This window comes from Sorex araneus, chromosome 3 (genome assembly GCF_027595985.1).
Source record: "Sorex araneus isolate mSorAra2 chromosome 3, mSorAra2.pri, whole genome shotgun sequence".
Classification (NCBI taxonomy): Eukaryota; Metazoa; Chordata; class Mammalia; order Eulipotyphla; family Soricidae; genus Sorex; species Sorex araneus.
Genome location: NC_073304.1, coordinates 150,939,218 through 150,951,816, shown reverse-complemented (window position 1 = coordinate 150,951,816; position 12,599 = coordinate 150,939,218). Strand labels below are relative to the sequence as shown.

Sequence of the window (12,599 nt, the reverse complement as noted above, 5' to 3'; positions counted from 1 at the left end):
TGGGCACTGGTGGAGGGATAGGTACTAGATCATTGTATGACTGAAATGCAAACACGAAAGTATGTAAGTATATAACTAAACCTCACAGTGATTCACTATTAAAAATATGCAATTTCATTCTAAGGAAAAAATACCAACTTGAACATTTTTAAGTATCTAAATACAAGATGGACCCTTTAAATTCAATATTACTGATGTTATTTTTGAAATTAATAACCAACATGTTCCCAAACAAAACGCCTTAAACAGATGTTATTATTTATGTTTTTTTATTGCACACCACATCTGCACCAGAGAGCAAAGTTATTCAGCAGTAACAAACTGCTTGACAAAGAATAAAAGGGAGTAGTACAAAGAACATAAAATGAATGTACTTTAAGAACTGGAAAAAAGACATTCTAAAGACATTCTCTGATCTCTGAAAGATCAGAGAATTTTCCCACAACCAGTAACATGAGTCATTTGGTACTCAGTGTTTCCCATTTTCCTTCCCTTGAAGCTTTGGCAGGTGTCAGGATAATTGACAACATTTCTTAGGGGCGGTACTGAGATCTTTGCTCTTGGATGTACTCATAGAGAGGGCTGGAACGCACAGGAACACCGACTAACTGACGCTTGCCGGGTTCCAGATCCTGCCTGCAGCTCTTGTCTTCCAGCGCCCTTCTATCCTGGACTTGGCCACGGCTTTGCTCTCGCTCTTGGCGGCGCCTCTGCTCCTCCTCCTGCTCCTGGTGAAGTTGTTCTTCCCTGAATTTCCTCTCGCGTTCCAGGCGGCCTCTCTGCTCTTGCAGCAGTTCCTGTTCCTGTCGGCGCCGTCTTTCCCTGCCAAACTGTGTGTCTGCCTCGTATTGCTGCTCTTGTTCCTGCCTGCGCCTCAGGCCCTGCTCTTCTCTCTGCATCTCTTGGCGGCTCAGCTGCTGTTCTCGCAGTTGCTGTTTCTCTTCGCGGAATCTCCTGTCACGCTCCTCGCGGCGCGCCTGCTGTTCTTCGAGTTCCTGCAGAAGTTGCTCCTCCCTGCGGGTCCTGTCGCGACCTCCACGAAGCTGCTGCTCTCGCTCTTGGCGGCGCAGCTGCTGCTCTTCCCGTTCCCGTCGCAGTTGCTGTTCCTCTCTAAACCTTCTGTCGCGCTCCTGGCGAAGCTGTTCCTCGCGCTCCTGGCGGCGCAGCTGTTGTTCTTCCCGCTCTTGAATTTGTTCCTCTCTACGAAACTCTCTGTCGCGCTCCTGGCGAAGCTGTTGCTCGCGCTCCTGGCGGCGCAGCTGCTGCTCCTCTTCTCTGTACCTTCTGTCGCGCTCCTGGCGAAGCTGTTGCTCGCGCTCCTGGCGGCGCAGCTGCTGCTCCTCTTCTCTGTACCTTCTGTCGCGCTCCTGGCGAAGCTGTTGCTCGCGCTCCTGGCGGCGCAGCTGCTGCTCCTCTTCTCTGTACCTTCTGTCGCGCTCCTGGCGAAGCTGTTGCTCGCGCTCCTGGCGGCGCAGCTGCTGCTCCTCTTCTCTGTACCTTCTGTCGCGCTCCTGGCGGCGCAGCTGCTGTTCTTCCCGCTGCTGAATTTGTTCCGCTTCACGAAACTTTCTGTCGCGCTCCTGGCGAAGCTGTTGATCGCGCTCTTGGCGGCGCAGCTGCTGTTCCCTTTCCCGTCGCAGCTCCTGCTCCTCCTCACGAAACTTCCTGTCGCGCTCCTGGCGAAGAAGCTGCTCTTCCCGTTCCTGTCGCAGCTGCTGTTCCTCCTGTTCCTGAAGTTGTTCCTCCTGGAGGAATTGTCTGTCGCGCTCCTGGCGGCGCAGCTGCTGTTCCCTTTCCCGTCGCAGCTCCTGCTCCTCCTCACGAAACTTCCTGTCGCGCTCCTGGCGAAGAAGCTGCTCTTCCCGTTCCTGTTGCAGCTGCTGTTCCTCCCGTTCCTGAAGTTGTTCCTCCTGGAGGAATTGTCTGTCGCGCTCCTGGCGGCGCAGCTGCTGCTCCCTTTCCCGTTGCAGTTCCCGCTCCTCCTCACGAAACTTCCTGTCGCGCTCCTGGCGAAGCTCTTGCTCACGCTCCCGCCGGCGCAGCTGCTGTTCCTCCCGCTCCTGAATTTGTGCCTCTTGACCGAGCTTTCTGTCGTGCTCTTGGCGAAACTGTTGCTCGCGCTCTTGGCGGCGTAGCTGCTGCTGCTCTTCCTGTTCCTCTCTCATCTGTTGCTCTTCCCTGAAGAACCGCCTGTCGCGCTCCTGGCTGCGTAGCTGCTGTTCTCTTTCCTGTCGCAGTTCCTGTTCTTCCTCGAGGAACTGTCTGTCTTCCTGGCGACGTCTTCTCTCTTCTCGTTCCTCTCTCAGCAGTTGTTCCTCTTGGAACTTCCTGTCTCTCCGTTGCTCCCCTCGCTCTCTCTCATATTCCTGTTCATCCTGCAGGAACTGTCTTTCCCGCGCCTGCAAATCCTCCAACTGCCGAATAGTTTCTTCATTCTCTTTTCGTTTGGAGTACAGCCTGTTGTCACGAGCTTCTTTTTCTTTTTCAGGCTGCCACTGCCATTTCAGATCACTCCGGTCTTCCTCCCCGAACAGTCGCTGTCTGTCCCGACGCTGCAGCTCCTCCTCTAGTTGTCTCTCCCTCGCCTGACGCCTTCTCTCAAGTTCCTCTCTCTGCACTTCTTCCTCTTGCTGTAGCTCCTCTTCCCGATATTGCCTCTCGCGCTCCAGGCGCCTCCTCTCGCGCTGCAGCAGCTCTCCCTCGCGCTGCAGCAGCTCCTCCTCGCGCTGCAGCAGCTCCTCCTCCCTCAGCAGCTCCCGTCGCGCCGGCTTGGCGTACAGCGCTTGGCGTCGTCTCTGGCTTTCCTCCTCCAGCTGCCACCTCAATTTCTGGTCGCCCCGCTGCTCCTCCTGACGTCGCCTTCTCTCCCTTTCCTCTTGGAGTCGCTCCTCCTCCTCCTGGAGCTGTCGGGTGCGCTCCAAACGCTGGAGCCGCTCCTCCTCCTCCTGGAGCTGTCGGGCGCGCTCCAAACGCTGGAGCTGCTGCTCTTCCTCCTCAAGGAACTGCCGCTCCCGCTCCCTCTCTAGGCGCTGCCGGCGCTGTTCTTCTTCCTCCAGGAGCAGTTCCCGCTCCAGGCGTTCCTCGGCCCTCAGCTGCCGCTGCGACAGCGGCCGGGCAGACAGCCTCTGGCGGTGGCGCTGGCTCTCTTCCTCGGCCTCCCGCTGCCATTTGAAGGCGCGGCGCGGCTCTTCTGCGTCCTGCTGGCGCGCCTGCTCCTCCCGCTCTCGCAGCCGCTGCTCGCGCTCCTGGCGCCGCCTCTGCTCCTCTAGCTGCTCGCGAAGCCTCTGCTCCTCCTGCCGGCGGGGCCGGGAGTAGACTTTGCTCTGCCGCGCCTCGACTTCGCTCTCGAGCTGCCACTGCCACCTCGGGGCACTTCTCTCGCCAAGCTCGCGGGCCCTTTCCTGCTCCACCTCCTCCTCTGGGAGCTCGCGCCTTTGCCCGCGTTCGCCCCTTCGCGCCTGTTCGCGTCTCTCCGCGGCCAGGTCGCGCCTCAGTTCTTGTTCGCCCCTCAGCTCCTGGAGCCCTGGCTCCTCTGCGCGTCTTTCCTCCTCTTGGCGCCTTAGCTCTTGCTCGCGCCTTAACTCCAGTTCCCGTCTTTCTTCCTCCTGGCGCCTCAGTTCTTGCTCGCTTCCCTGCTCCTGGCGCCTCTGCACTTCCTCACGCCTCAGCTCCTGTTCGCGTCTCCCTTCCTCCAATTGGCGCCTTAGCTCCTGCTCCCGCCTTTCTTCTTGGCGTCTGGGCTCCTGTTCGCGTCTCTCTTCTTCCAGTTCGCGCCTCAGTTCTTGTTCGCGCCTTTGCTCCTGGCGCCTGGGCTCCCGCTCGCGCCTCAGCTCCTGTTCGCGTCGCTCTTCTTGGCGCCTCAGCTCTTGTCCACGTGTCTCCTCCTCTAGTTCGCGTCTCAGTTCTTGTTCGCGCCTCAGCTCCAGCTCGCGTCTCTCTTCCTGGCGCCTCAGCTCCTGCTCGGCGCGCCTTTCTCCCTTGCGCCTTGGCTCCTGCTCGCGTCTCAGCTCCTGCTCGCGCCTCTCCTCCTCGAGTTCGCGCCTCAGCTGCCGCTCGCGCCTCTGCTCCGGTTCACGCCTTTCCTCTTCCCGGCGCCTCAGCTGCTGCTCGCGCGTCTCCTGCGCGCGCCGGAGTTCCTGCCCCAAGCGCGGCTCTTCGAGCTCGCGCTCCTGCTGCCGCCGCTCTTCCTCCAGGCGACCTCCCTTGCTCGCCACGCGCTCGGCCTGCTCGCGTCTCTCGCGTCGTAGCCGCCGCTCCTCCTCCTCCCGGACTTCGCTCAGGCGCGGCTCGCGCAGCTCACGACTCTGCTGCTGCTCTTCGCGGCGCTCGAGCTGCTCTTCTTCCAGGCGTTCGCGCCGCTCGCGCTGCGCCAGCGTCTCTCTCCTTTGCTCTTCGCGGTCTGGAAACGCGGGCTCCCAGCCTTTGCGCCTCTGCTGCTGTTCCTCCTCCTCAGGGCGCCCTTCGCGTTCGCGCCTTTGCCACCGCGGCTCCACCTCGCCGCGTTGCTGCTCAAACTGCTCGCGCCTCTCTAGCTTCTCCCTCTGTTCCTCTTCCTCTGCGAACTCCGCTTCACGCCTCGCCTGCCTGCGTTCTTCCAATTGTCTGTCCCGAGCCTCGACTCGCCTTTGGTCTTCTCGCCTGCAGTTTTGTGACGGGTTCCCCTTTCCCTCACCCTTGGCTCCCGGCTCCTCCAGCCCAGAAGCCTGGCCGAGAGCGTAGTAACAAGCTTGAGCTACCTTGAAAATGAACAGGAGGAACTCATTGAAATCGACTAGCCCGTTACAGTCCCGATCCAGAAGTTGCAGGGTCAGGTCTACCGTCTCAGGGTCGTGAGGTCTCTGTGGAAAGAGATACACAAAACGAATTTTAGACCAACTCTTTACAGGTAATAAACTTTCATTCACACATACTTTGTGAATACTGTCACCCAAGAGACATTAGAAGCAGCAAGAGAAATGTTCAGTGTGTAGCGTTCTTGTTCGTCGGTAAAATGTGAACCGCCCATTTTAAAGCATTCTTTTGTTGGAAATTTTTGAATCTTGTAATTTAAGGTTGACCCAAAGAGCATGCTTTCTCTTTAGCTGGGTAAGAATGAACACATGCTCAAAGGAGAAAAAACATGGACATTTGTGAAAACGTACATCCACCATTTCTGTCTGAAACAGCTTGTGCCCTTGGTTTGATTTTTATCTGTTGTTTGAAATCAGAGCAAATCATTTATGTTGACGCCATTTTAAAGAGAGCACAGACTGATTTTAAGGACTGAAATGTAGAAATAAATTTAAGTTTGTTTCGAATCTCATTTGATCTCACATCTTTGTTAAGAACTTCCCACTAACGGATTATCCTCATCGACAGTGACATCAATCACACGAAATGTTTGTCAGCAATTTTCCAGTATGAGCTACTATGCCAATTAAGTAATTATGTTAAACTCAGAAATGAGTGGGGAATGTAGTGTAGAACTGTTTTATGTAAAATGAATATAAAGTCATTGTTCTTTGCTCTCTTCAGAGAATAAATTATATAATCCTAAATTAATAGAAATTTCCTTTTTTTGGTAATTCTTACCCGAAGGACATCTCCAAATTCCCTTTCAAGGAGATTCTTCAGGTCTTTCTTGCTTAATGCTGCTCCATCACAGTCATGTGAGGCATATTGATTGAAAGTTTCAGTGATATCAAAGATGCATTTCAGAAGTGGAGACATTTTTTTCTTTTTCTTTAAGTTTAAGTAAACCTAGAACAAATAAAAGCTAGAATCAAAACTGTGTTTCTGGGGGCTGGAGCGGTAGCACAGCGGGTAGGGTGTTTGCCTTGCATGCGGCTGACTAGGTTCACGGCTGACACAGGTTCGATTCCCAGCATCCCATATGGTCCCCTGAGCACTGCCAGGAGTAATTCCTGAGTGCAGAGCCAGGAGTAACCACTGTGCATTGCTGGGTGTAACCCAAAAAGCAAAAACAAACAAAAAAACTGTTTCTGGTGTTGGGGGATCTTCATCGCCTCTGATTCAGCAGATTCCAAAGTAATTTGATTTTAAAACAGTAAGTAGTTCTAATCTAGGTTTTTAGGGCAGTATATCTTTGAATATACTTAGAAAGAGGAAGACATCTCAAAGCAGGAAATCATATTCAGATTTTGAATGTCCCAAATTTATTGTCTAATCTGAATTATCCATCCATTTTCCTTTACTCTGTTCCATTCCCTTAGCATATTTAAGATCACAGTAAGGAGGGATGGAGAAATTTAGATTTGATATGTTTCTACTCATAAACATCTCCCTCTAACATTGAACAAAGAAGAGAAGTGAAAGCCAAAAAGTGATGGAAGGTGTAAGAGTATCTTAAAGTGGACAGAAGGTATGTACTCCTACTTATGGTATCAACAGATTTTATAATAACTAAACCAATGAAAAAAAGAATAGGGATTATTTCCCAACATTATTGTACATAATAAATTTAAATCAGGAGCCAGGCAGTAGTACAGCTGGTAGGGTGCTTGCCTTGTATGTGGCTGACCTGGATTCGATCTTTGGCACCCTGTATGATTTTTTGAGCCTGCCTAAAATGATCCCTGAGCACAGACCCAGGAATAAGCCCTGAGCATTGCCTGGTGTGGCCCAAAGACCAAAAAAAATTTTTTTAGCTCATATTTGAAAAAATAAATTTATATTTAATTCAAATTTTAGTACATGAGGAATTTAATTGCATTTCTGAAATTACACTTACTTCATAGTTTAAAAGGGCATTATAATATTTATATATACTAATACAGAAAGAAAAGTGCATATTCCCTAGTTTAATTCAGCTCTCTTATCGATCATTAAAAGCCCTGAGAAGTTTTTGGCTATCAGAGTTAATGTGTCAAACTGACCTAGAGAACTTTGAATAATATTGACCTTTTGGATAGCTTTTTGCTAAACCCATATAAACTATTTGAATCTTGGCATTGTTTAAAAAATACAAAAATAAACACTCCCTAGACCCTGAAAAGCAAAACAGGATCTAGCATGCCACAGATCAATGTTAAGAGAATACTTGGAGAGTTTAACTGGTTGTTAGAGTATAGTAACTCATTTCATTGAACTCTTTTTTATTTTTATTACTTATTAATTAAAAAATTTTGCAGTTCTGGGGATGGAACTCAGGGTTTCACACATGCAAGCATGTGCTTTGCCACTCAGCCACATCCCCAAACTTTATCTGGCTTCTGTACTCACCAACTCCAATACCTCAGATGTCATAACTATATGAAAATAGTTCATGTTAAGTAGAACAAAGGCAAAACAAGAACTGAGGACAAACTTTTGAGATGGCAGATTTTTAGCAAGACGACCCATTAGAATTACATATGACCTTCTCTGACATGCAAATAAACTTGAAGAGTTCAGAATTTTGGGAAAAGAACTGTGCATTTTCCATTTGAATGATAATTCCAACCATAGAAGATGGCATGAAGTTTGTGGAACTTAGACATTCTTTAAGACACTGATACCTGGGCCGGAGCAATAGTACAGTGGTATAGGGTGTTTGCCTTGCATGCGACCGATCCAGGTTCAATCCCTGTCAGCCCATATAGTCCCCCAAGCACTGCCAAGAGTAATTTCTGAGTGCAGAGTCAGGAGTAACTCCTGAACATCGCTGGGTGTGACCCAAAAAGAAAAAAAAAAGACACTGATACCTTCTGGTACATAGAATATCCTCACCCTCCCCTAACATCTAAAACAGCTAGACAATGAATAGTTGTACAGAAGTACATCAGCCTATTGAATAGACTTACCCACTTCACCAGAGGAAGAAGTTGAGTGCTCTCTGACACTGCAGGCAAGTGTTCTGGGCAACTGGGAGCTGGGCCTTTTATAGGGGGTTTAATTGTGCCCTGGAGAGCAACTTGGGGAGGAGACACCCACTCTGTGGGATGCCCTGATTCATTTTAACCAAGCCCAGCTCCACCTCTGTCTCAAGGAATGGCTTGTTTATCTCACTATTTGCTCACGTAGCTATTTGGCACGCGGTTCACAGATCTTGCCTCCTGACAGGGGTGGTGACCCCACCTAATAGGAAAAGGTAGGATATTTGGCAGAAGTTTTCATTATTTTAGTTCTTGAAATTGTTTAAGTGTTAAAGAGGATATAAAATAACTAAAAGTTATTATTAAATAACTTATTTACTAAATTTAAATAATACTTAGTTACTAAAACATTGACTAATTCCAGAACTTTAAATTTTACTTCATTAAAAAGTAGTAACCTCTGAGCTATTCACTTTATAAAGAAGTAAAATTTTAGGTTGGAGCCAAACAGAAATTTTGACAAAAGTGATGAGAACCAATTTATTCTCCCCTGAGACAGACAGTCAACGAAGAACTTCTTATAGACCTACCTGATCCAATTCTAGGATACTGAGAGACTGTGAGAAATTGGTTTTAGTTTCTTCTCTTAAATTGTGCATGGGAAAATTTTGCATTTGTATTTTTGGGTCTGGAGGAAGTGATTTTTATGCACAGGAAGACTGCTTCCTAAGTAAACAATTTTGGAGGATATATTTATTTATTTTTTACTTAATTTTTTTAATTGAATCACAGTGATAAACACATTTACAAAGTTATTCATGATTGGATTTTAGTCATATCTAACACCCATCCTTTCACCAGTGTACTTTTCCCACAAGCAGTGGTCCCCATTTCCCTTCCCCCTCCACCCCCACCTGCCACTATGACAGGCACTTTTCTTCTCTCTCTCTCTCTCTCTCTCTCTCTGAAGGATACTTTTTAAATGCGCTCTATTTAATTGCTCATAAGAAAATATGAATTTTGAAAATTAATTTTGCGGACATTACATCTAAATGAAGTTTTCTCTTTTCTTTTTATCATTTGCATATTGATGCTCCTGGAGAAAAAGAGCTGGTGTAATGCATTATTGTAGATACAATCATCCTTCTCAGCCCAAGTTACTAATGACTATGACACCTAAACACTTGACTCTGCTTCTCCTGGAAGCACATTAACGTAATCCGTCATTCTAGCCCATTATATCTGTCAGGGCTTTCTCAGCTCAGTAGGTCATTTACAAATCTCATTGCTGTTTTATTGTAAGGAACTCCATTTTATTCCTGGTTGTCAGTGACTCCCACCCTTACCATTTTATACTATATGAAACTTCTGTTCACAATAGGCTTATGAAGGCTAGTAGATGATTCAGTGGCTTTCAGAATTTGTTTTCTCCTCTGTGCATCAGAGGAAAGTACTGGTTTTCTGAATTTTGAGGTGATTCAATGGGTTTAATTGAAAAGGAAAATTTTGAGGAATTTAAATCTTGGTGGCTAGTCTTATTTTTAATTTATTTTTTAATACCAAGGATTAATCCTACGCCTCAGAGCACAATGTATATGCTCTACTGCTGAGCTACATCCCTGGCAGAAAAGCTGGGTCTTTTGTTGTTGTTTGTTTTTAAAAAATGTATCTTACTGGTCCAAATACTAGTAGAGTTGAATTCTATTTTTCTCCTGACTTGTAGCCATCCAAAATGTGGAATAAAGAAAACAGTGGAAGTGATAGGCAGTTGGCCTTTGAAAGTCTGGGTCAGACCTGCCTCACAAAGGATTTCAGCATTGAAATTAGAGAGTTAGGGGTTTTCCTAAGACTATCAACTTATTCTTGGAATGTTAATAAGTTTGATATCCCTGTATCACTGCATCATCTCGTTGCTCATCGATTTGCTTGAGTGGGCACCAGTAACATCTCCATTGTAAGACTTGTTGTTACTGTTTTTTTGGCATATCAAATATGCCATGGTAGCTTGCCAGGCTCTGCTGTGCTGTCGAGATATTCTCAGTAGCTTGCCAGGCTCTCCGAGAGGGGAGAAGGAATCGAACCCGGGTCGGCTGCATGCAAGGCAGATGCCCTATCCGCTGTGCTATCACTCCAGCCCAAGCTTGATATAGTAGTTTTTAAAGTAAAGGGTAGAGATTTCTCTTTATTATCTTCTATTTAGTATTTTATACAGTTCTTTTATTCTTTAAATTGTAGAATAGGACCATCATGAGCACTGTATACCCAGTAACCACAAACCATCATGGAACCTCTTTCTCACACTTAAGAATTCTTCAAGAAAGGCCCTAGACAAAGCCACCTTATGATGCTGTGTGTCCCACACCCCAAGACCCAATTGTGTGTGATCTGTTGGGGAACTTCAACTCAGGTTCTGGGTGCATTTCTATGTTTCCATTACATTTTTGCAGTTCAAAGGGGACTGGACACATACTATGTTCTATGAAAATAAAAAGAAAAAAGCAATCATTTTAAATCATGGTTGAGCAAGCAAAGTAAATACAGAAGAAAACCCAAAAGGAATATATTTATGAGTAGTTTTGAGAGAAAAGGCTGAAATTGCATTAAGAACTTCTTTTCTATTTGGAATAAAGCTATGCCTTAAATTCAGTGATGACTTACTACCTACTTTTATTTAAAGTCAGTGTTACACAAGGAAAAATATAAAAAAAATTTAAATTTTTAATTAAAAATGTAAGTGAATTAGCCTTTCTTTGTTTCTATTCTTGGGTCTTCAGAAGAAATATTTAAATTAGATTTGATTTAAAAGCGAAGTGCTAAAATCAGGCTTAATATTTTCTTTTTTTTTTTGAAGTAAATAGATTTTATTTAGAGGTTTCTGAGGGAAGGGGGAAGGAATAAGTGGGAGAGAGAATAGTGAAAATAACATGCTCATGAGAGAACTCAGGCTTCTCCAAGGGTGGAGGAAGCCCCTACACATAACTGAGCTTTAGACATAAAAGTACGAAAGCATGAAAGTACACATCTCAAGAGGGGAGATGCGGGCGACACATGTGCTTGGCCACGTGGGCACAAGCAGCACATGGGCTCAAGCAGCATATGTGCCAGGCTTAATATTTTCTTAATGTAATGACCATCGTTGTTATATAATATTCATTTATTTACCATAGGGTCATTATTTTAAAATATCATTTCAGAAGGACTTAAAACTTGGAAAGAAAGAAATTTCTTGCTTTTGAAATCTCTAAAATATTGGCAAATGCCAAAGAATGTGGGGAACTATCAAGTCCTAACATACTCGTTAAGTCTTTTTAAAGACTTATTATGGCAGTGCCCATTTATTCTTACTGTGGTTCATCCAAAAAGAATGGTGTTTTTATAATCTGAAGATCTCCATATTTTTATAGGCAAAATTCTCATTATCTTTCTTTTATAAAACTGGATACTGAGGCACTGAAAGGTCAGATAGCATTATTTACTGGTTCAGGAATGACTCAAGTTCCCCTGTTCCAATTGACATGATTTTTTTTTTTTAAATCAAGGGTTATTACAATTTCTTGGCTTTGAGACTTTAACTCTTCAATAAGAAGGAAGTGAAAAGGTGAAATAATTTGTAGGACCGGGGAGATAGTATAGGAAGTAAAGTGTCTATATACATATATATGAAACATTTATATTATTCATATGCTTTAATATACTAATTGTTAATCATGAAGCCTTATTCAGGCCAAAATCTTTGACTGGGGATACTCTGCTGGATTTACAGAGAACTAAGGAAGGAATATATTTTTCTGGACCATATCTCATTGAAAGGTGCAATTTCCATTTTCTCCTTTTTTGGAAACCAAAATGAAAATGATACATTTGACATTCTACAAGGAATGGTCCTATTGTGGCCTTATTAGAAAATTGACAGTGAAATCTTAGATAAAGCAGAAAAGGCACCAGTACTAATTTTAACCTAATGAACTTTTCTCAAACTTGGTTATCAGCTAAAATGTCTAGGTAGAATGATTTAAGATGACTTTAAAAAATCAAGGTTTTTATTTATTTTTTGGGGGGGTGTGGGTGGCAGTTAGCCTCTAACACATCTCCAATGAAGAGGCATTTATTTATTTATTTTGTATAAAATTTTATAATATTTAAAATAGGCCTTTAGAGTTTTCCTTTTGTTTCTTTACTGACCTATTCAGTGGGATGTGTTTCTGCTGGTTCAAAACCTTTAAGACCTCATTCAAGTTTCATCTCATTTCCCAAATATTTCTTGACCTTTATATATAATGATTTTCTAGTTTTTGGAAAGAAATTGCACAGCATAGACAGTTGACTTCCTATAATGCTATAGCACTAATGTGTCATTTCTGTATTCTTTAATTTAATGGGTACTTGTTTTGTCTTCTTGATTAGGTTTTAAATTCCTTGAAGGTAGTCCTGTATCTTTTATTTCTACTAGGTGCTTAGTAAAATCCTTGCTGATATGATATAATTTTATTGCACTATGGCAGTTTAAAAGGCCAGTAGGTCAGAATGAGATGAGTTACTTGATCTGGGATGGAGTTCTGTGGGTTTGGGTGATGACTTGCAGATGAGGGCATACACCACAATGGGAGTCAGCCCTTCTGGGGCCTGTTTCTAGTTTTACAGCTTAAGAGGAGGCATTACTCCACCCCCTCTGCCTTCCCCTATGTCCATCACTTCACCCTTCTGTTAAGTGAGGAATATAAGATATGAATCCTTTCCTGAGAGGGGAGCTGTGATAATTACACCTTGTAAAGTATTTTGTGATTCTTGTGATATAAAAGGGCTAAT

At 45.1% G+C, this 12,599-nt stretch overlaps 1 protein-coding gene across 1 annotated transcript; it reads right to left on the bottom strand.

Moving 5' to 3' along the window:
* Nucleotides 1-295: 295 nt before the first annotated feature.
* On the bottom strand, nucleotides 296-7,817 carry TCHH (trichohyalin). The gene is made up of 3 exons (XM_055132383.1): nucleotides 7,782-7,817; nucleotides 5,572-5,739; nucleotides 296-4,838 (listed from the first exon to the last, which is right to left on the bottom strand). Exons 2-3 carry the CDS (start codon nucleotides 5,707-5,709, stop codon nucleotides 534-536), a joined length of 4,443 nt encoding a protein of 1,480 aa, XP_054988358.1. The 5' UTR covers nucleotides 5,710-5,739; nucleotides 7,782-7,817; the 3' UTR covers nucleotides 296-533.
* Between the last annotated feature and the right edge of the window lie 4,782 nt (nucleotides 7,818-12,599).